General features: G+C 43.4%; 1 protein-coding gene across 2 annotated transcripts in view; it reads right to left on the reverse strand.

The window, feature by feature from the left end:
- ABRAXAS1 (abraxas 1, BRCA1 A complex subunit) overlaps positions 1-24,433 on the reverse strand; it is an 804,658-nt gene that overhangs the window by 560,848 nt on the left and 219,377 nt on the right. For both annotated transcript variants that reach the window (XM_044059464.1, XM_044059465.1), the window contains exon 4: positions 15,198-15,264. In XM_044059464.1, coding sequence (XP_043915399.1) covers positions 15,198-15,264 — 67 coding nt within the window. The remainder of the gene's footprint in view (positions 1-15,197; positions 15,265-24,433) is intronic.

Raw genomic sequence — 24,433 nt, forward strand, 5'->3', positions numbered from 1 at the left:
TATCAGGAGGGGGATGGGAGCCCCTGATCAAAGTAATTAGGTCTTCGGCCATTTTGAGCATCTGTTTTTTAGGCATGGAAGTCTGAGTAGGAGAATGCTGTACTTGTTTGTCTTTAGTGCTGCTTTAGTCTGTCTTTGAAGCTGAGGAAGGCTTAATATATAGTTGTGTAGGTCTGAAGACACCCTCAGAAGCCGATGCCTGCTCAGCGGCTCCGGACCCATCTGAGGGAATGATTTACGAGTGTCCATTACCTTGAGTATCCAGAGGCCCAGTCGGCTCCACGTGGGAGTCGGAAGCGGTCTGTGGCTCTGAGGTAGCAGGCACCAGGGGCTGCGAAAGCACCTCACTGAGAACTGGCGACTGGCCTAGCAGAGGCTTCATCGTTGGTTTTGGACCTCGGATGCCTATCCTTTTCTTTGTTCTTGCGTTTTTTGTAAACTTCGGTTGTTGGCTGGTCGGACGGCATTATATAATTAAATCTTCGCCAAAGTAATGAAATGCAAAATCGAACCGACGCTTGGTAGTGCGTTGGTTAAATCTAGCACAAAACCGACAACTAGCAACGTTGTGATCAGGGCCTAGGCAAGGAATACAGTAAGAGTGAAAATCTTTATGAGGTATTTGCTTCCCACAAGAAATACAATTAACTTTTTTCTGACATCGGTCTGGAGCAAGAAAAAAGTTTCCCCAACGGGGTACTTAGCTTTAATGAAGACTTCGGTTCTGAAATTCAGATTCAAAAATCTCAGGAGTCGGCCGACCGGCACTTGCGAACTGTTTTTGCTTTGGGCACCGCGTGGCAAGAAAGACTGAAGAAAATTGCATCAGCTCCATTTTTTATACCCCTGCCGCACTGATGTCAGGGAAGAGGTGACAGCAACCGACGCCGGACCTAGACTTTGGAATTCTGGTCGACTGAGGGTAGCCTGCCAGCAGGATAACCCAAGAGTAATGACTGCAACTGTGAAACACGATGAACATCCATCTGTTGCCAAAGACAGACATTTAGGCTCAGACTTTCTGGATGGATTAATATTTTGCAAGTATGGGAAGGGTGAGAGGAGTCTTGCAGATAGTCAGACTTACTAGACTGCCCTTTGTTCTAAAGGGTTCCTTTTATCTTGTTGTAACCTCCCTGTCATTGTTTTTTAGTTGTTTGTTTGTGTACTAGCACCTTGCTGTGTTTATTTTGCTTTTTGAAAAAAAAAAAAAAAGTTATTAGAGTGGCATTAAACCTGCTGGCAAAGTTGGAACAGGAAATCTGAAAACAGAGATTCCTTGAATCTGCCTACCTCTCTTGTCACACTTTTTATGGACCTCTGCAGCAGAAGGTCCAAAAACCTAACTCTCTCTCTCCAAGAGAGAATTCAATGTTTCAGCTTTGATGTCTTCTGAAAAGTTTCTGAGAATGCAACCAAGCAAACTTCTTCAGTTCCAGTGGCAGCAAGCCTGGAAGCAACAACAGAATCACAAGCGCATTTCAAACAGTGGGTATCCACTTGAGACACAGATGCAAGTAGTTTACCCATCCCCAACTCCAAGAACTGACAAGCGTGGTTTCCCTTGCGCATCAAGGACACCCCAACAACTGCAGAGGATGCGTCTAACCCCTAAGTCTACAATTACTGTAGGGACTACACCAAAGGAAACTAAGGAAAAAGATAAATGGTCTAGAGAACCAGCAATGGCCACTGCTGAGTCACCCATCTGTGGCTTAGGAACATAGAAGCCTACTGTGGTTGTAAAGGTTGTTTATTAATTTAATTTTTTTGTAGCTGAGAGAAGGCAGAACTAAGATTGTTCCATTGTTAAGCTAAACAAGATGCCCAATTCATGGGAAAGCTTGGCAGCTTTAGTTGGTATAACAGGCAAGTAGTAAAAAAATAACTTTTTCCACAAAAAGTGAAACAAACTTTAAAGCAGTGGTGTACAACCTTTTTGTGGGGAGGGCCACTACACAAATTCTTAAGGCATCTGCGAGCCACCTCAAAACACAGTAAGTTGTCACGAGTTAACAATAGGAACAGGTGACTGGCATTTTTACTTAAGACAGTAGTCATGAAATTCCTCGTATTCTACATCAACTTTGCATTTAACTTTATTCTGGCTTGCCGTCATGACTTATTACAAACTTTTGCAAAAAGTTACTACTGTTTACAGACTACAAGTTATAAATATAACAAAGAATAATTACTTCCACAGCTAAAATTAGAGGTGTGCGCAACTGCAGTCAATTAGGTAAGCAAGCATGTGCTGGAAAGTTTGCGTGACTGGAGTAAGGCATAGCATTTTTTCACTTTTTTTTTTTAAATTTTTGGTTACACTCTGGGGGATGGATGGTGTTGCGTAGTGGGCCGGATTTGGCCCCGGGGCCAGACATTGTGCACCACTGCTTTAAAGACTTGGCGCAACCCCCAAAAGTACAATAACACAACTTTTACCTCAGAGGAAAGTACAGTTGTGTGTACTTACCATAAATGTAGATGTTTGAGTGTATTCACTGTTGCAGTCATCACATTTGGGTTATCCCTGCCAGGGTAGCCCTCAGCCAGCCCGAATACCAGAGACTTAGTATTTCTGTTGGTTGCTGTTGCTTAAGGACTGACGTCAGGTCGTCAGTAGTATAAAGTAAGGCAATCAATGCCATTAGATCAGTTTTTCTTGTCCCAACCGGTCAGGAGCCCCCAAGTAGGAGTCCAGGTTCTGGTGGAAGAAACCCCACAGTGGAAAAAAATACCAATAAGTCCCTTGTAAGGAAAGGAGAACAACAAGTTAGAAAGGTAATAAAAGAAGGAGAAGAAAGGGGGATGGAGGGAGGGAAACCAGGACTGCAACAGTGAATACACTCGAACATCTACATTTATGGTAAGTGTACACAACTGCACTATGTTCTTAGTGTTTCACTGTTGCAGTCATCACATTTGAGTCGATTCCCAAAGTTGAGGAAAAGGGTGGAGAGGCAGTCAATGAAATTAGGGGCTGGCAGGGATGCCCTGCAAGACTGCAGAGGCAAACCCTGCCCTGGATTTGGAGAAGAGGGGGCAGGTGGTAATGCTTGGTAAAAGTGTGAACAGATGTCCAGGTGTCAGCGTACAGGATGTCCCTGGTGGAGACTCCTCTGAGGAAAGCTGCAGAGGTGGAGGCTGCTCTTGTGGAGTGTGTCCTGACCCCCTTGGGGGGAGGCTTTCCATGCTGTTTGTAGCAGAAATGGATGCAGTGTGCTATCCATTTGGAAATGGTTTGTTTGGAGATGGCTTTGCCTTCTGCCCCTGTAGCAAATCTAACCAGCAATTAATCTGACTTTCTGAAGGATTTAGTCCTGTCTAGATAGAATCTGAGCAGTCTGCGCACATCTAGAGAGTGAAGAATCCTTTCTCCCTTGTTCTGAAGATTAGGAAAAAAAATGGGCAAATGAATGGATTGGTTGAGAGCCACACTGGACACCACCTTGGGCATGAAGGATGGGTTAGTTCTGAGGGATACCTTGTTTGCATGAAGATGATGAAGGGTTCCACAGCCATGAATGCCTGCAGCTCAGAGACTCTTCTGGCTTCCAGGAGAGAAATTTTAGCTCTGCAGAAGCAGCTGGTTAGAAAGGGGCAGGGTAAGCTTTTCCAATACAAAGTTAAGGCCCCAAGCTAGTGTTGGCGCCCTCCTGGGTGGCCTCAAGTTGCTACCCCTCTTAGGAACTGTTTGATCAAAGGGTACGAGAAAAGAGGCTTCTCAGTGAGAAAATGAGCAGAAATAGCAGAGGCATAAAGTTTTATAGAGGAGAAAGAGAGGCCACTGTGCAGTAGGTCAGTTAAGTAATGCAGCATGAGAGGGAGGGAGGGCTGTGCTGTATTAGCTCCCTTAGCCTGGATCCAGGTGCAGAACCTTTTCCATTTATCAGCTAAGACTTTCTGGTTCTAGGACGTCTGGCCTCACGGATAACATCCAGAACCTGTTTACTGAGGTTGGCAGATTGGTTAGGGAATAAGCCAAGCTGCCAAATTGAGTGTCTGCAATTGGGGATGGATGAATTCCCCTTCCCTCTTGGTCAGGAGGTTTGGAATCGGAGGAAGATGCCATAGGGGTAGTGAGGACAGGCTGCGCAGCAAGGGGTACCAGTGCTGCCAGGGCCAGTCTGGAGCTATAACAATGGTCCTTGGTTTTTCCTCCCTTATTTTCAGCAGTACCCTGGGGATGAGAGGTAGAGGAGGAAAGGCATAGACCAATAGACTGACCCAGGGGAAGGACAGCGCATCCACTTTCCAAGCCATGCAGTGATGCTCCCTGGTGCAGAATTTGCTGAGCTGATGGTTGGTGTGGGAGGTCTACCTTCAGGGTTCCCCATTTCTGAGTTATTAGGTTGAAGGTACTTCTGAGTTGCCACTCGTGTGGGTCCAGAAGATTTCTGCTTAAATGATCTGCCAGAGAGTTGAGAGAGCCTGGTAGGAATTGTGCTCACAGGTGTAGTTGCATGGCAGTGGCTGTGTGCCAAAGGGTCATGGCCAGCCTGCACAGAGGGTAGGAGTGAGTCCCTCCCTGCTTGTTGATGTACCACATCATAGTGGTATTGTCTGTTTTGATCAGGAGAGCCCCTGGACAGAGAAGGGGCTTGAAAGCTATCAAGACGTGCTGAACAGCCATCATCTGTTTTTAACTGATATGCAGAGGGATTTGCTGTGGGCTCAATTGGCCCTACATGCACCTGCCATCCAGGTGTGCACCCCAAGCGCAGTCTGATGCGTCTGTGGTGAGGAGAAAGGCATTCCCTTGTTGTGGGAGCATGCTGTTGTCCACCAAAGAAAATCTTTTCTGAGACAAGGAATTATAGGTAGAAGAGTTTCCAGGTCTTGAGAGTGCTGGCACCAAAGGCTCTTTAGGTACCACTTAAGTTTCCTTATATGCAGTCTGGCTTATGGAATGAGCAGTATGCAAGATGCCATGAACATGAGAGCTTGTAGGATCTTCCTTGCAGTTAGCTGGGGCCTTGTGGCTAGTTGAGAGAAGTAGGCTGTCAGGAAAATGTGTTTCTCTGTAGTAAGGTATGCCATCTGGGAAACTGTGTCCAGACTTGCTCCTAGGAAGATTATCCTTTGGGTGGTCTCCTGTTTGGATTTCTTTGTCTGTAAGAGGCAATGGCCGGAGCCAGACATTTTGTGAAAACTCTGGTAGCAGTAGATGAGCCAAAGGGAAGCGCAGAGAACTGAAAGGGTTGAGATCCTGCCCTGAAGCGTAGGTATTTCCTGCATGACTCCCTGATAGGAATGTGGAGGTAGGCCTCTTTTGGATCTAGGGTGGCTAGCCAAATGTCCTTGGACAGCATGGCTAGCACCTGCTGGAGAGTGAGCATTTTGAATTTTGGGATCACCAGGAAAGTGTTTAGAATGGATTGATCAACGATGGGACGCCATGTGCCCTCTTTTCTGGGCACCAGAAAAAGACTGGGGTAGAAACCTTGGCCTAACTGTTCTGCAGGAATGTGCTCTATTGCCCTCAGAGAGCAGGGAAAGGATTTGCTTTTGAGCCTCTGCCCACTGATTTGGTGGTAAATCTGGGAACCCTTTTGGGGTTGGAAGGGTGTGGAAGGAAAATTTGTATCCCTGAGACACAATGTTCAGAACCCAGTGGTCCTTGGTAATGGTTGCCCAGGTGCTCAAGTGAAAGGAGAGTTTTCCTCCTAGGGGTAAGTGAAGGTGGACAGAGGGAGGGGGTGGAAGAGGTGAGTCACTGAGTTCTTACCATAAGGGAGTGGCTTAGAACTCCCTGGATTTGAAGTGGAGGTAGTCCTCTGTTAGATATCTGCATTACCTTGGGCTGCTGTTGGGGCATCTGCTTCCATAGGGCCTAGGCTGTGCCGGTTTATAGGGAGCAGGAAAGGACCAGTGTTTGGAGGGACAATGCCTGCTGAACCTAGGGGCTGGACCTGCAAGAAATCCTTAACTCTTTGAATAGATTTTGCTTTTTCTTCCATCTTTTTTAATACCTCTTCTGCCTTGGTGCTAAATAAATTATCTTTGTGCAAAGGGGCATCCCAACAATTTAGATTTGACATGATCTGGCAGGGGCTGTTCCTTAAGCCATGCATGTCTTCTAATGACAGATCCAGTGACTGCTGCCCTGCAAGAAGCTTCTAGGGCGTCAAAACCACAGTGCAAGGTGTGTTTAGTTACTTGACTTGCAGAATGCATCAACTCTTGTACATCTTTAGATTCTGCCCAACCAGGAAAGGAAGACATTTTTTGTTTAAGGAGTTCCAATATATGTTTCTGAAGTTTCAACATATGGAACTGGCAGTTTAGTGCCTTGATAGCAAGAGTAGCTGAGGTGTATACTTTCTCACCCCATCTGACCAATGCTCGGGAATCCCTGTCTGAGGGGGTGGGATTCTTAGAAGAGATTGCTTTAATCCCTTTTGGCCCTTCAGCTATAGGATTTTTAAAAAGATATTTGTGTGAGTCAGGGTCTCTACAGTATCTGTCTGGTTTTCTGGGAGCAGGAGGAAGGGCATTAGGAGTTAAGCTGGATTCGAGGAAAACATCCTCCACAAAATCCAGGACTGGGGGAATGGCCAAGGATCTGTGTTGTGGAAGATCTAGGAATTGCCTGAGTCTCTTTTTAGACTATGGGTAGTCCTGACTCTCTCATTGGAAATGCTCCCTTAAGGTATGCAGGGTTTCCCCAAAGGAAAAATCCTCTGGGGGAGAGGCTGAAGGAATGGAATCCTCTGCATCAGAATCCTCATAAGTGGAGAGGGGTTGCATGTCTTCATATTCAGATGCATCAGAGTCATCTGACTCTTGTTCAGACAAAACTACAGGGGACAGAACTCTCTTCCTTTTGGAGGGGGGTAGCTTGGCTTCCACATTTTAAGCATTTGAGACTGAGGAAAGGTAGCAGGGCGCCTGAGAGTGGGTCGTCTGTTTCTTGGGGAGTGGTTTGTACCCTGGGCCTAAGAAACTCTAGTTTTAGAAAGAACGATAGTCACGAAAGAAGACATCGGTTTGTGTCGAGAATCGGTAGTGCGAAGGACTTCCTCAGAAGCCGGTGCCTGCTCAGCGGCTCCGGACCCATCCAAGGTAGAGACAACCGCAGGATCCTTAGTCAAAAAAAAGGATTGCGGCATACTGGTCTCCGAAAGGGTCTTGGTAGTGGCCTGCAAATCAACAGATGCGGGCATCAGGGGCTGCGAAAGCGCCTCACTGAGTACCGGAGAACTGACGACCAGCTTAACGGAAGCGCCGTCGGTAGGTTTGGACCTGTGCGGTCTGTCTTTATCTTTACATTTTTTTCGGAAGATCTGCTGTCAGATGGCTTACCAAAGCCATATAGGAAGTAGAGGACTATAAGCCAAAATATCTGGCTACAATAAGGGCCCGACAACGGATAGTTCTGGCATTGAACAAAGCACAGAAGCGACGAGGGACGTCGTGGTCTGGGATTAAACAAGTGACGCAGTAAGAGTGGAAGTCTCGGTGTGGTATTTGGTTTTCCACAGGCGAGACGACTATTAACTTTTTCTGACATCGGTTAGTGCAAGAAAAAAGGATCTCCAATGGGGTACTTAGCTTTAGAAGACTTCGACTTCAATTTGGTAGAAGAAAACTCGGGAAACGGCCGACTGACACTCATGCGAACTGCTTCTGCTTCAGGCTCCATGGCAAGAAAGACTGATGTAATGGCGTCGGCTGCCTTACTTTATACTACTGACAACCTGATGTCAAGTCCTGAAGCAACAGCAGCTGACGCAGAAATACTAAGCCTCTGGCATTCAAGCCGGCTGAGGGCTACCCTGGCAGAGATAACCCAAATGTGATGACTGCAACAGTGAAACACAAAGATCACTCTTTGGTAGTAGGAAAGCTCTGAAGGGCTTGGAGCCCAAACCTCTCTTTTTAGTCAGCTCAGCTCAAGCCGACCAATGGTTTGGGCACGTGCAGTGACCTTGAAGCTTTGGAAGTTGGCCAACTGCTATATCCTATGCATGATATAACCCATATAGCTACGGCTACTGTAGCAGTGATCAGAATGATGAACCTCATAAGATTCATCCTCACACTTTCCATCGTGCAAGCTATCCAGCTTCACACAAGGAGTCTGAATGTAAACAAGCTACATGACAGATATGCTTATTCTGGAAGAAGAATGTATTTACTTTTTAAAAGTCAGTCCCATGTATAAAAAGTACAATTTTGTACCTACCATAAATGTAGATGTTCGAGGATCCACATTGCTGCAGTCCTAACTATTGGGTAGTCCGCTGTCCCAGTCGGCCCGAATACCAAAGTATATGGCTGACGTCGGTCAAGGCGCATTAGACTGACGTCAGTACGTCAGGGTACTAATGCGCATGACCGACGTCATATCCTCAGTCTTTTCTTGCCCCAGATGTCAGAAGACCCTAAAAAGACAAGGCCAAAACCAAAAACTCCAAACATTCCTGCACCAAAAATATGTACAATATATACAAAATTACCAGAGTATAACCTCACCTACACAACCACCCCTAAACACAGAGGGGAAGGAGGGAGGGTAAATTGGACTGCAGCAATGTGGATCCTCGAACATCTACATTTATGGTAGGTACAAAACTGTACTATGTTCTTCATTCCACATTGCTGCAGTCCTAACTATTGGGTAGAATCCCAAAGCAGAGGTAAGGGAGGCTGGCAAATCATAAGGAAGCAGGAGCTGACAACATGCCTTGCAAAATAGCTGTGGCAAAACCAGCCCTAGATTTAGAGTAGAGAGGAAGGTGATAATGCTTAGAGAAAGTATGCACTGAACTCCAAGTAGCTGCCTCCAAAATATCCTTAGTTGCCACCCCTTAGAAATGCTGTTGAAGTGGCAGTAGCCCTAGTGGAATGAGGCCTAATCCCAGCTGGAATCTCCTTGCCATGATGGGAATAACAAAATGCAATGCAAAACCCAATCCACTTAGAAATAGTTTGTTTTGACACAGGCTTGCCCTGAGAACTCAAAGCAAAAGAAACAAACAACTGCTGAGACTGCCTAAAATCCTTAGTCCTGCTTAAATAATAACGCAATTGCCTGTGCACATCTAAAGTGTGCAAAATCTTTTCCCCTTTATTTTGGGGATCTGCATAAAAGTAGGCAAATGAATAGTTTGGTTTAAAGCCACACTAGAAACCACCTTAGGCATAAAGGAAGGATTAGTACGTAATGATACCCTATCCTTATGAAAAATCAAAAAGGCTCTACCGCCATAAGGGCCTGCAATTCAGAAACCCTTCTTGCAGAAGTAATGGCCAACGAAAAAGCAGTCTTCCATGACAAGTATTTCAATTCAGCAGTAGCCGAGGCTCAAAAGGTTGTAGAGTAAGTTTCTCCAACACACAATTGAGATCCCAAGCAGGAGTAGGAGCTCTACGTGGGGGTCTTATATTCTTTGCCCCTCTAAGAAATTGCTTGAACAAAGGATGCGAAAACAATGGTGGGTCACAATCATAGTGAGCTGAAATTGCTGCAGCATGAATCTTAATGGAAGAGAAAGACAAACCTTTGTCCAATAACTCAGTAAGATATTGAAGAGCCACACTCAAATTAGGCTCAGAAATCTCCAAATTGTTTGCTGCACTCCAAAATAAAAATCTCTTCCATTTTTCTGCGTACACTTTCCTTGTACTAGGTCTTCTGGCTTCCATAAGCACATTTAAAACTTGTTGAGGAAGTTGAGACCTGCTGTGTTTCAAAACAGAATATGCCATGCTGTTAGATGAAGAGAGTGAAGCTTGACATTGAGCAGGTGACCGTCCCTCTGAGACAACAGGTGTGGAATCAAAGGTAAAGGCCATGGAGGCTTCCTTACCAGACTCCTCAGTAATGGGTACCAGTGTTGCCGAGGCCAATCTGGAGCTATTAAAATCATCCTTGGCTTGTCTTGTCTGACCTTTAGGAGCACCTTTGGGAGAAGAGGCAGAGGTGGAAAGGCATACACATGAAGATTTTTCCAACTGAAAGAAAGAGCATCCACTGTCCAAGCTGTGTGATGAAACCTCTTTGTGCAAAACTTTGGCAGCTGGTGGTTTAGTGGAGAAGCGAACAGATCTATGTCTGGAGTTCCCCATGACACTGTCAATTTTCGAAATACATGAAGATCCAGTTTCCACTCGTGGGGATCCATGATTTGTCTGCTTAACACATCTGCTAAGGAGTTCTGTGCTCCCGGCAGAAACCTTGCCTGAAGAGTTAGTTGCAAGCTGAGCACAGTCTCCCATAAAATCATTGCTTGCCTGCACAACGGGTAAGAATGTGTTCCCCCTTGTTTGTTGATGTACCACATGACAGTTGTGTTGTCTGTTAGAATCAACACCTGCCCTGGAAGAAGTAACTCCTTGAAAGCCATTAATGCAAACTGGACTGCTAACATCTCTTTCATGTTGATATGTAGATGCTGTAGTCTGGCAGGCCACTTGTCTTGTATCCACTTTCCATTTAGATGAGCTCCCCAAGCAATGTCTGAGGCATCTGTCGTTAGAATCTGACTCGCCTCTGGTCGGGTCACAGAGAGTCCCTTGTTTAGGTGACATTCCTGAGCCCATCACAAAAATTCCTTTTGAATGCAAGGTATTATTTGAATGACAGTGTCCAAATCCTGGCAGTGCTGTGTCCATACATTTTTGAGATACCATTGCAGCTTCCTCATATGCAGTTTGGCATTGGGAAGCACCAGAATACAAGATGCCATGAACCCTAAGGCTTGAAGGACTGTCCTTGCAGTCAGCCCGGACTGAAGAGATAGTTGATGGAAGTAACTGGAAAGATTCTTTTGTTTGTCCGGGGTTAAAAAGGCCATCTGGGCTGCTGTATTCAGTCTCACACCCAGAAAGCACATGTCTTGAGAGGGTACTAGACTGGACTTTATTTCGCTCACAGAATACCCTAGGCATCTTAGCACTGCTATCACAAATTCCAAATGCTGTAAAGGTCTTCCTTCTCTTGAGCCAGAATCAGGCAGTCGTCCAAGTAAGGATAGATTTGAATTCCTTGTAGCCTGAAGTAAGCTATCACTGGAGCCAGAACCTTTGTGAATACTCTGGGCAGTAGATAAGCCAAAGGGCAATGCAGAGAACTGATAATGAGAATTTCCAGCTCGAAAACGCAGATACTTCCTGCAACTTAGTCTGATAGGCACATGAAGGTAAGCTTCCTTGAGATCTAAAGTTACCATCCAGTGATCTTTGCCCAGCAGAGGTAAAAGCTGTTGTAACGTCAACATTTTGAACTTGGGAATGTCCAGATAAGTGTTGAGGATAGATAAATCCAAAATTGGTCTCCATGTGTTCCCCTTCTTCGGTACTAGAAACAGGCGAGAATAAAATCCTAGGCCCCTTTCTGGCACAGGAACTGGCTGAATGGCCCCTATTTGGAGCAACAGAGAAATTTGCTTGTGAGCCTCTTTTCTTTGTAGAGGAGGAATGTCTGGCATGCCTTTGAAAGGAGGCAAGGTATGGAAATAAAACCTGTAACCGTGGTGAATGATATCCAAAACCCATCTGTCTTGGGTAATTAAATCCCAATTTTCTTTGAAAAGAGCCAGCCTTCCTCCCAAAGGTGCTGCCAGGCGAGAATGTACTGGCAGCTGAAAAGGTAGGTCATTGGGTCTGTTTACGAAAGGACTGACCCCTGCACTCACCAGAAGTCTGAGCAGGTGAACTCGCTGTTCTAGGCCTAAAAGAACCTTGAGCTCTGCCCCTACCACGCCTAGACCTACCCCTAGACTGGGAATCATAAGCAGGATATGTCCATCCCTTAGTAGGCCAATTTCTACTAAACTTGGAGGCTGCACCTGCAAAAATCCTTAACAGTTTGCATAGACTTAGCCTTGTCCTCCATTTTCTTTAAAACTGCTTCCACAGGCGAACCAAACAACACATCAGACTGTAAAGGAGCATCCAAAATCCTTGTTTTAACATGCTCAGCTAAATTCTGATCCCTCAACCAGGCGTGCCTACGAAGAACAGAACCAGTGGCAGCCACCCTCGAGGAGGCCTGCACAGCATCAAAACCACACTGCAAGGAATGCTTACCCACCTGTTCAGACACATGGACTAAATCCTGCAACTCTTTACACTCAATACCTTCTGCCAGAGCATCCACCTTAGACTTCAATTGTGAAAGGAGATAATTCTGATATTTTAACATGTGAAACTGACAATTCAACACCCTCATGGCTAAAGTGGAAGAAGTATACACTTTCTTTCCCCATCTATCCAAAGCCCTTGCCTCTATCAGGAGGAACAGGATTTTTAACAGAAGCCTTCACACCTTTAGGCCCCTGAGAAACAGTTTCCGGGTCTGCCCTAGGACTCTTAAAAAGATACTTATGAGCTGCAGGCACCCTATAGTACCTATCCGGTTTAACTGGGGCAGGAGGCAAAGAATCAGGATTCAGGGAAGCCTCTGCAAAAACATCTTCCACCACATTCAGAACAGGAGGTATAGCTAAAGGCCTATGCTGGGGTAAAAACAAGAATTCCCTAAGCCTCTTCCTGGAATCAGAGAAATCTTGACCTGCCCATTTAAAATGCTCCCTCATGGAATGCAGAGTCTCTGAAAATGAAAAATCCTCAGGAGGAGAAGCTGAAGGAGTAGAATCATCCACATCAGAATCAGAATAAGGAGGATACTCCTGCAAGTCTTCAGCCGAAGACTCAGAAGCCTCGAACATTGCTCAAAACTCTCAAACTCAGGTTCCACCCTAGGCCTCTTATCAGGAGGGGGCATAGAACCTCTAATCATAGTAATCAAATCCTCTGCCATTTTAAGCATATGTTTCTTAGGCAAAGACCCTGAAGCACTAGGAGAAACCCCCACTGAAGCTAAACTTGGCCTGCCTCTCAAAGAAGCCTTGGAAACAGAAGGGGAGGCTCTAACCACCTTAGGAAGAGAGGGAAGAACAGCCACCTGAGAAGCCCCTTCAGCCTGGCCTACTTCCTGAGAGGACACATCCTGTAACAGTAAAGTCTCTCCCTGAGACTCCAAAGAAACTCCTGGCAGAACCTCCGGCTCCACTGAGCCTTCTAAAGAACCAACGTCCGGGACTGTCGGTTCTTCCACTCTAGGCTTTGCTGCTTTGTCCTTGCGTTTTTTGGCCGAAGCGGGCGTCGGAGTATCCGACGGCATTTTATAATTACAACGCTTCCCAAAAACTAACCTGGCACAGTCTAACCTTCTCTTAATAGTGCGTTTGTTAAATCTAGCACAAGAGCGGCATCCAACAACGTCGTGCTCAGGCCCTAAACAAGGTATACACAAAGTATGGTAATCCCTATGAGGTATCTGTTTCCCACAAGAAATACAGTTATTCACTTTTTCTGACATCCGGTTAAATACTGAGGCAAGAAAAAGCCAAAATATTCGCCAACGGGGTACTTAGCCAACTTTGATTCGGTCTGAAACTCTGACTTCAGAAACTTTCAGAACGCCAACCTGCACTCGCAAAACTGCTTCTGCATCGGACCATGCGGCAAAAAAGACTGAGGATATGACGTCGGTCATGCGCATTAGTACCCTGACGTACTGACGTCAGTCTAATGCGCCTTGACCGACGTCAGCCATATACTTTGGTATTCGGGCCGACTGGGACAGCGGACTACCCAATAGTTAGGACTGCAGCAATGTGGAATGAAGAACATCGGGAGGGGGATCCTGTAATAATCAGTGACAACACATCTCTAGCTGCTTTGTTCTCCTTGTACTTTGGCTAGTACAGATTCAAAGCTGCAGCTTCTGACTTCAGTGGCACCTCCACATAAAGTTTCAGTGATTTGGATACATGAAAGGCATAAACACAAGTTTGCCCATGCTGGCCTGAGACCAAATGAACTCTGTGACTAAAACATGCTTTGTCAAATCAAACAACCAATTTTATTTGCCATAATATCAGCTCAAAGCTAATACATTCAGTATTAAATCAGTCTCTGTAGAAATCAATGGTACACATGCACAGGCCATACATTTCCCCCATTAAATCGCTTATGCCTGTAGGGATACTGACACTTGAGATAGGGGTATAGTAGAGAGCAATAAACAGACGAGATGCACAGATAAGCAAGCAATAAGCACACCAACTTACTGTTCAGAAAAAAAAATAGACCCTGTCCGAGTAAAAAAGTAAGTTATCAGTGAAATGCAAAAAGACACAGTGACTGCTAACACTCAACCAACAGTAAAACAAAGAAGAAAAAAGTACTCTCTCTCTCATGTGCTGTAGCAGACTCCTAAAGTGATCCTGCAGACAGCCAACGCTATCTGTGGAGTTTACAAGGCTAAAGAGAAAAGAAGTAGGTTGCTAAGTTTTTCTTCCATACTACACATGCAAGCATTCATATCTAATGACTATTCAGTCCCAGAGCCAACTACAGTAGAGAGTTGATTATCCGAACTAATTGGGATCTAGGGTAGTTCAGATAATCAAATTGTTTAGAAAATCAAACATATAATTTAACTGGATAAAAGACTTCTAAAATCTTTTTTTTCTACATGCAGGAATACACTTTTCAACCATTCAGCAATTCCAGTGGACAATAAAGAATATTTTTCACATACAAGCTGGCTACATGCTCAAGCACATACATATAAGGTTTCCATATTCAGATTTTATGATTTTTTTTCCCCACTCGAAAACTTTGGAAGGCTGGTTCTGATAACTGACGTTTCTGATAATCTATATTTGGATAATCAACTCTACTGTAGTTTATTGTCTTTAGAGTGTGTCAGGATATTCAGAGCACCTGAAGTAGCCCACATGAACACTAGGAGGACATGCAGACTCTGCAGAAAAGGTACCCCAGCTGAAAACCAAACCAGTGAACCTCTTGCTGTGAGGTGACAGTGCTACCTGTTTTGCAACTGTGCCCCCTAAAGAATAGTTAACTGCTGAATAAATTAAACAGTATGGAAAAGAAAGTTTACAAAAATGTCAGTTAGCAAAACAAAATTGTGTACAAGATAATTAAATTCCCCTATTAAAATTCTCATATGCTTTAAAGTTAAGGAAATACATTTCGTTTCATTTGATAAATGACAGAGCAATTAAAAACAGGTAAAACAATAAAATATTAATAAATTATTCCAGGTGACTGTTAATAGATTCCATTTATATTGTAACCACGGATGAATTCATACTGTTCTGTATACTATGTCTACTACAATAAAGAAACAGTTAAATATATTTCTACAAACATACCTTTTTGTGATCAGACAAGTATTTCTTCACAGAAGGTTCATCTATCTCATAAACCGAACTGTAAAAACTACAAGACATTACAAAAAATTAAAATTATACTTTCTGAACAGATGAAAAGGTACCTTTAAACATTTTCACAGTTGAGCATATGATAAATCAAGAAAGGTTTTGCAAACCTTAAATTCAGTTAAAATCATTACTGGTTAACAATGAAAGTGAAAATCATTACTGGTTAACAATGAAAGTGACAGACAGCAACAATGGTACAACAGAATGTTTTCCACAATCTATTTACAGCATCATGCCACAAGATTGTGATGCTGCTGATGTGAAGAAACAGCTCCAGTGTTAAGATGGATTTAGTTACTAAAACTGTGAAAACTTTCCAGCAGTCATAATTTTACTTAATATTTAATTTTAATTAATTATCTTAATTTTTTTTCTTTGATTGCCCTTCCTAATGCAGTGTCATAAGTACTTAGAGGGGAAAATGACCTTGTAAAGCAAATTCACGAAAAAAAAAATCTAGGTCTATGAAAAATGAGTAGTGTAGTGACTGAAAATGTCTAGTCAACCTTCTAAAGGAACTTCACTTTCAAAGGAAAGTAAATAATCAAACAAGTAGGTTACTGCGTCTCAATAAAAGGGAGAAATTTCCCCAGACAGTGACCTCCTCAGACAAGCTGCGCATGAATGCGCACACTGTTGTCCCACAGCTGGATGACTTCTATATTAGCAGTCTGTACGCTGTAAAGAAATGGCTGCGTGGTTAGAGATTAAAAAAAAATGGAATTACTACAGGGAAGACACTACCATCACCAAATTAAACACTGGCACTTAACTGTGGTATTACATACACTTCTGCTTCAACCCTTAAGGTCACTTCAGTATTTCAGGTGTAAAAGGATGTTCATGCTTAAAAAGTGGGTTTATGGCTAATACAGACTGATGCTGTGACATGAAAGTCAAGGGACTGCATACAGAATCGGAATTAATTATAATTTATTAGTTTATTAATATATTACAATGTTTATTAATTTATAATTTAAATCACAATTTAATTGTGCTTGCACTGAGCCTCCTTAAATACCTAGCTCTAATGATATATTCTCTCCCTATTGTTTAGGCTGTGAATTATCAAAAACTCCTCTATGCAGTAATTACCTCTAAGAACTTTGTAACCTCTTCACTAGTATTTATCTGGGCACTGAACTGCCAAGTGTGTTTTTAACTTTGTAATCCAGTACATGTCAGATAATGGTATACTACCAACGAATACAATTTTGATTGTTCTTATTGTACTGAGGAGCTTTTCTCCCTGGGCCCCACTGGAAACGGGCTCTGTATGGCCCAGTGGACTTTCCCAATTAAACTGCAAATAAATAAATAATATCATTGGGGAATCCATGAACATTCAGAGCAAGCAATACTGATTGCAGCATCATTAAAATAAGTAGTGCCAGCAAAACGAAAGTCTAGCAGTTTACACAAGTCATGTTAGTCAAAGACTAACAAAAAAATATATAGTAGGTAAAATAACCTCAGTTTTTTTAACTAAGATATGCTTCCACTCCATGTTTACAAATCATTTACTTTGGTCTATGCACAAGGCAGAAATGTATGGTGAAAATATGCTGCAGATTATTTCTAGTGCAATATATTTTGAACGTGAACACCTTTCTCTGAAATAGGGTAATCTAGGAGTTAATTGCTCTAAAAGGGGCTACAGAGGGTGCCCCCCTGTACGGAGAATGTAGGTGATAAACTCACCCAAGAGGAACATGATTTGAACTTTCACCAAACTGCCGTTTTAATCCATCTTTGTGATAAATGACATAAGATTGACCCAAACTGTTAATTAAAACATAGCTCCAGAATAAAAATGCAGCACAAGATCACAACGCTAAGGATTATTAACTCTAGACCCAGGGATTCAGAAAGAAAGTACAGTTGTATAAGTAAACTTACCATAACAGCAGATGTTCAAATGATCACTGCTGCAGGAGCCTAAGCTATGTAGCTTAGATCCTGCCTGGCCTATAAGAGCTGGTCATCTTCAAAGATTTCAGGGCACCTTTCATACACCCAAATGATTAGTAAGTTTGAGCTGAGCAGACTAGAAGTCAGGTTTGGGCACCAAGCCCTTCAGAGCTTTCATGTCAACACAGAAAAGGATGCTAAAACCCTGTGAGGACAGTGCTAGGAATATAACAATAAAATCCCCACATCCCAGCATAAAATACATATGAAGATAAGGGGGATGGAAGTATGAAGAGGCTAGTGTAGCAGTGATCATTTAATCAGCTACTGTTATGAAGTTTACTTACACAACTGTACTATGTTCTTCACATCAATCACTGCTGCAGTAGCCTAAACTATATTGGCTAGATTACCATAATTTAACCTGATTGAGAGAAATAAGGATGAGGGTACAGAAGCCCCTGGAGTACAGTCCTAATAAAGCCGGTCTTAGACCTGGAGAAGGACTCTAGTTTACAGTGCTTTGTAAAAGTTGCACAGAGGACCAAGTTGCTGTTTCTAGAAGAAACCTGGAGAGACTGGGATTTTGGATGCAGGCGTTTAAGGAGAATAACAATAACCAGACAATCATAAAGCAGCAGAAAGTTTTCTAAGAACTAAACCAACACAAGAACGGAGACAGGAGATTCTACCAACAGGGATGACTGAAATTAGGAATACAGACAATACGAAAGAGGAGGCTAGAATTTACTGGAGAAAATTGGCAAAGGAACCAAGTGGGCAGCAAATAACTAGAGAGGGGAAGGTAATAGAATGAGAAGAAGCCAAGAATTTATTTGGACTGCAGGCTAGAGACTGCCTTCCCTATCAGGGACTGATACCAAGAGTATAAGCAAAGAAAAAGAAATGGGGGGATCTTAAGCAAAAGACCAGCACTGGTAGAGTTTATAGTGGAATCTAGAACAAGAGCTGCTGTTAAAAAAAGGAATAATTAGTAGAACATAAAAATACTGCATAACTATAAGAATCAGAGGAGGTTAGAAAGGATAAGGAATAGAGACTGGATAAGTAATTCTCAAAGGAACAATGGGGGCTACATATATAACTCCCAAATATGCAACAACGTCTAGAAGATTTAGGATCTTTGCTTAGAAATCTTTACATAAATATTTTTATATGCCAAGTAGGCTCCAAAGAATTATTCCTCAGGTAGACAGCAAATGTTGGAGGTGTTTTGGGAAAGAGGCAACTGGAAACATTTTTGGTAGTGTAATGAGTAGGCAGACAATTCCCTGCAGACTAGTACATCAGAAATACTGGGTGAGCAAATTGGTATAACTAGGGAATATTTTTTTGGGGGGGTTATGATAAAGAATTTGAACTGAACAGACTTAGTAAGTCTAAACCAGCTGTACTACATGTAGTGAATATAGTAAAAGAGATAAAACAATTAGAAATGGGGTCTTTAGAAAAGGGTAGGAGAAAATTAGATAGAAAAATGCAAATTGTGGGAACAATATGTGCAGAATAATGTTTTGGAGGAGGAATGAGGTTTAAAAGAAGGCAGGATTTGAATAAGCTATGGAATGTTTGACGGACAATGACTTGACAGATAAGTGATGCATAATGTTTGCAACTAAAATGTCAATATGGTTTGTTCTAATGTATTGACTGCCTAGTTCTTAAGTCACAATTTAATAAAGATGTTTCCTGTTAAAAAGAAAAGAAAAAAAGGACTGCCCGGGTACAAGGAGGGTTGAAAATCCTTCATAACTAGACTGTCCTTAACTCTGCAGGGGAGGGTCTTGCTTTCTTTTTGGAACCCTCCTGTCATCATCATCAACTCCCTTTTTCCCCATTTTCTCGATGGAGTTTGGGTCATTTCTCTCTGTTTGATGCCACTCTCCTACCTTCTTCGACACTCATAGCTGACTGTCTCAAGTCTTCTCTCACACAATCCATCAACCTCTTTGCTTAACACCCTGGTTTCCTCTTGCCTTCTTCCTGCTTGTCCCAAATCATCTTCACCAGATTGCCTTTTGCTTTTCTACACATGCCCAAACCACTGTAATCTAATCTCTTTGACCTTTTCTGCAAGTGCAGCTAATTTGGCTTTTGCTCTTATGTCCTCCTTTCTTCATCTGTCCCGCAACATGCATCCTACCATCCAGTTCAGGCACTTCACCTCCATCACCTGTAGCTTCCTCAACTGCTCTGCCTTTACAGCCCAGGTTTCTGTACCACACAGTATTACTGGTCACACCACTGCTTTGTATACCTTACTTTTCAGCTTCTTTGGCATTTTTCTGTCATATACCATACCCGCCACGTTGCTCCAACTGGCTGCAGCCCCTCTGATTCTAGCTTTGATGACCTCATTCAGATTTCCCTTCTCCTCAACCCTCCTCCCAGATATGTGAAGCTGTTAACCTGTTCCATTATTTTCCCTTCTCTCTCAATTATCAGCTTCTTGTGAACTCCACTATTTGCTGCCATTAAAGCTGTCTTATAAGTACTCAATTTCATCTTTTCAGTTTTGCATTCCATTCCTCCATTCTTTGCTGAAGTTCTTGCTCAGAGTCTGCCTGTAATACCACACTGTCTGCATAGAGCAACTTTGTTGATCTGTTCCCTCAGACTTGTTTGCCAATGTAGTCCATCACCAGTATCAACAGCAGTGAGCTCAGAGCTCAACCCTGGTACACACCACCAATCCCACTTGGAACCACTCTGAGACCAAACACTATTTGCACTTGAATCATTGGGTCCTGGTATACAGCTTGCACCAATTCTGCCAATGTTTCTGGGACTTGACTACCCAAATCAGCTTTCTTGGGACCTTGTCATATTCTCTCTCCAAGTCGAGGAATGCCCAGTTGGACTCTTTCTTCATCTCTAGCTTCTCAACTACCTTGCTCACTGCAAACATCAGGTCAGTTGTGGTGCATCCTAATCTAAATCCAAACTGCTCATCTCCCTTTCTACTCCTCAGCATGCTGGTTTATCAATCACTCTAGTCAGAACTTTCTTTCAATGTATCAGGAGAGTGATACCTCTGTACTGCCTACAGTTGTGAATGTCCCCTTTGTTCTTGAACACTGGCACTAGTATGCTTATTCTCCAGTCAAATAGGATACACCCTTCTTGCCACACTGCTATGAGTTGTCCTGTTTTAAATATTAGGTCCTGCAACTGCTGTCTGAATGTACTCTTCTCCTCACTACCACAACCCTGCTGTGGAGCACAGGCAGAAATCATGAATACTGCCCTCTCCTTACACTGGAGTCTGATTGCCATGAGTTTGTCACTAATTCTGAGGACACCCCTCACCGTCTTCTAAACCTTCTCCCTCACCAAAATTCCAACACCATTTCTAGCCTGTCCACTTCCTGAGTAGTACACTCTGGATTGCAAGCCAAGTGGCATCGCTGCACTACCCTTCCATATTGTCTCCTTGGACACATAGGATGTCCAACCTCATCCTTACCATCAAGTCACCCACTTCTAAGCTTCATCTGGTCAGTGAACCTACATAGAGTGTAGCAATTTGTTATTCATGTTTAGCAGAATGATTGGATTTATGTCCAGCTTTTAAAACAGCTATCCCATGTAACCTAAGCTTGGCAAAGAAACACCGGCCGGCCAGTACTTTACTGACGCAAAGCTACAGAGCTTTATGGCAGGCGCACATTGGCCAAAAGGGCCATGTACACTCCTTTCATTGCTAGCATGGATCCCTGGAATAGGTCAGAGTAGGCCACTTATCACCGGCAAATATCCATGCCCATTTGGCAACATTAGTCAACACAAATGAATCATCTAGAGCCATACTTTACTCAGTCAAGTGGCTATCCCTGCCAAGCGCAGTCTGTGAGCCGTGATCTCCTGTCATGAGGATACTGCACACTACAGGAAATGCCCGAAGCAGTTGGTTTATACAACTCTTCCCCTATAGGACACCATGTGCTGCTGCCCACAGCTTAATTCTTTGGCGAGTTTGAGGGGGAAACACTCAGCATGTTTTTGGGAGGTGGAAGGAACCCCACAGAGACAAGAACATGGAAACTCCATACAGGTATTATCCAGAGGTCAAGATCAAACCTGTACCTTGTGCATGTGAGGCAAAGACCGTAACCATTATGCCATCTGGTCTCTTCCTGTCATTCCTTTTTAAATGTTTGATATCCATCAGGTTGCTAGAACTTTTTATTCGGCTTTTTAAAGAAAGTTGCGGATAGAGCACTGAATTTCTTGGCAAACTTGGGGGGGGGGGCTGAAAAATCTGTAAGAATTCTTGAATCAGCTTTTCTCAATCACCACACTTTTGCTGGAGGGTGGCCAAAGTTCTGTTCCCTATTCACGACAAAATTCAAAATGTCATTTTTGACATACTTTAGGAGGTTTTGACAATGCAGCCAGACAAGTCTCATAACAGTTCCTTTGGCAGAAGCACTGGAAGTGGCATCGGTAGACTAAGATGCATATTTCAAACCATGAGTAGTCACATGAGACAGAAGAAACCAAGTTACACAAAGCAGATCTCTCCCCACAACAGGAAACCGATGTCAAAATATTCATAATATTCTCATAAGTGGCAAGCATTAACTTCAACATAACAGCTTGATAAATGAGAATTCTAAAAAAAAAAGTGTTGCAGAAAATTATATTTTCTCCAAACCCTATCAAAAACCTTCCTATCCTGTTTAAGTACATCATTGTGGTGTTGTCTGTAATCACTTGTAATGGTCCTGGAGGCCATATATGATTGAGAGACTGAGAGGACTTATGACTGCCAATATATTTTACTGATCTGCTCTGGTCTGTTTTGTTTTATTTTTATTTATTTATTTTATTTTATTCCAAATACCTTGCACCATTATCTCAATAGACAGTGCTTCCCAAGCAAAGTCTGAGGCATCTGCTGTTGTAGACTGTGCTGGAGCTGAAAGGGAAAATGGGGGATCTGGACTCAAAACTGGTCTCTCGACCAAAGTCGTCCCTTTTCACAAACTCCACAACAGGAATCTGGGATGTCATTAGAGGTTGATGCTGCGACCACACTGATTTTAGGCACCGCTGAATTTACCTTGTATATGGTCTTGCTAGAGGAATCATGAGAATCACTGATGCCATGAATCCTAATATCCTGAGAAATTCCCTTAGTGAGACGTTTGTTTGCGTGGAAAAAAAAAAAAACAGGAAGAGATACAGACATAGGTTTAAAGGTAGGTACTAGGCTATCTGCCCGAGGGCATTTATAAGCCTAGCCAGAGTGTGTCGGCTATCGCCGCCCCATTAATTAATTAATTAATTAACTGATCCTCTGTCAAGCAGAGCCAATGAAGTGATCCCATGGGTGTATTTTCTGTTACCTATCCACTCATCAAGGTTTCTCGTCAAGGTTTCTCTTGAAGAGGGTTAGTGAGGGGCTCTGCCTAATGTAGTTTGGAATTTTATTCCAAAGCATGGGGAGCTTTTGTGACAGGAATCTATCCCTCCAGCAAGTTCTGTTTATTGTTGTGGTGAAGTTTAGTTCACTAGAGCGCGTGGCTCACAGTGACTTGGATTTCTTTAGGAGAAGCATGTCCATCAATTCTGAGTTGGACATGGCTTTGTAAGTCAGGCAGAGATCACCTCTGAGTAAGTGAAATGCCACTGAGTACAGCCGGATTCTTTTCAGTCGGGCTGCATAGGACATATGTTTGAGGCCAGTAATCCTCTTGGTGAGGTACTTTTGCAGTCTCTCCAGCTGTTGGAAGTGTCTTGAGAGGTACATCCCAAAGGAAGCATTGTACTCTATGATGGGTCTGATGAGTGACGAGTAGAGGAGTACTAGAACCTCTATTTCTAGATGCGAACCCTTTAGTAATTAGATGGGCCACATAGAAGGATTTCCTAACTACTTTGGCAATATGATTATCAAAGGAGAGATTACTATCTACCTGGGTCCCCCAGATCTCTTATTACCTCTTCTGTATTAAGGGGGCTACCACCTATGTGGTAATTCGTGGGTGCTTTGTTTTTCCCAAAACGGGATGACTATGTATTTTTTGGCATTTAGCTTGAGGCCATGACTTAGACACCAGGTGTCCATCTCAGTAAGGCCCTTTTGGAGGATGTCCGTGTCAAGCCAGAGAGTCAATTATAGCTCCCAGTTTGCAGTCATCGGTGAACTTGGTTAGCCATAGTCCTCCTGTGTTTGCCTGTACTTCTGAGAAGTACATGCTGAACAGTAGGGGTCCCAGGACCGAGCCTTGCGTGACACCACTTGTGACTGGTTTAGAGTCGGACCTGGAGCCCACTATTCTTACCGTGTGAGTTCTATCTGTAAGCCAATTGGCAACCCATCTCGTGACGTAGGGGTTTATGTTCAGGCTGGTGAGTTTTTCTGTAATACTAGAGTGGGGGATGGTGTTGAAAGCCTTGGCGATGTCAAGGTAGGCTGTGTGAACAATCTTTCCCTCGTCTACAGCCTTGGTGACTGTCTCGAAGAAGTCAATCAGGTTTAGTAGGCATGATATGCCCCTAACAAAGCCGAACTGGGTCAGGTCAAATGTTTGGAGGTTCCCAATGTCTTTGTTAATGAGTTTCATGATGATGCGCTCCATAGCCTTGCATACCAGGCTAGTCAGGCTTATGGGGCGATAGTTACCAGGGTCAGTTGTGGCACCTCCTTTGGGGAGTGGAATAACCATTGCTGCGCGCCACTCTATGGGCACGTAGCCTGTGGAGAGGCTGAGGTTGAACAGGTGGGGGGGGGGTACTTCGTTCTGTAGTTCGTGCAAGACGCAGCCTGGGACATCAACTGGCCCCATTGACACTGTTTTTGGCTTCTGAAAGGGCCATTTTCACTTGTGCGTCTGTGATTTCTGGGACACTACACTTTTCCGGTACTGTTGTGGGCCCTTTTGGGGGTGAGAGGGGGGTGACGTTTGCACTGAATCTATTTGCCAGGATGTTGGCAATATCAGTAGGTTCAGTACATTTTGTGCTATTTTGCACTAGTTCAGTGCATATCTGCGAGTTGCCACTTAGATTCTTAACATAGCTAAAGAAGGCTTTGTGGTTATCTTTTGAATACTTGGCTATTTTTCTTTTGAAGTTAGCCTTGGATGATTTTATGAGGGACCTTAGTTTCTTACTGATACTGATCAGGGATGTCTTTCCTTCTTGGGATTTGCTTTTTTCTGAGCTAGACTCCTCCTCCTATTGTATAGCCTGTTTATGGCAGGGGTCCACCAGACTGGTTTCCTTCT

This window comes from Protopterus annectens, chromosome 17.part0, assembly GCF_019279795.1.
Source record: "Protopterus annectens isolate FY-2018-M chromosome 17.part0, PAN1.0, whole genome shotgun sequence".
NCBI lineage: Eukaryota > Metazoa > Chordata > Ceratodontiformes > Protopteridae > Protopterus > Protopterus annectens.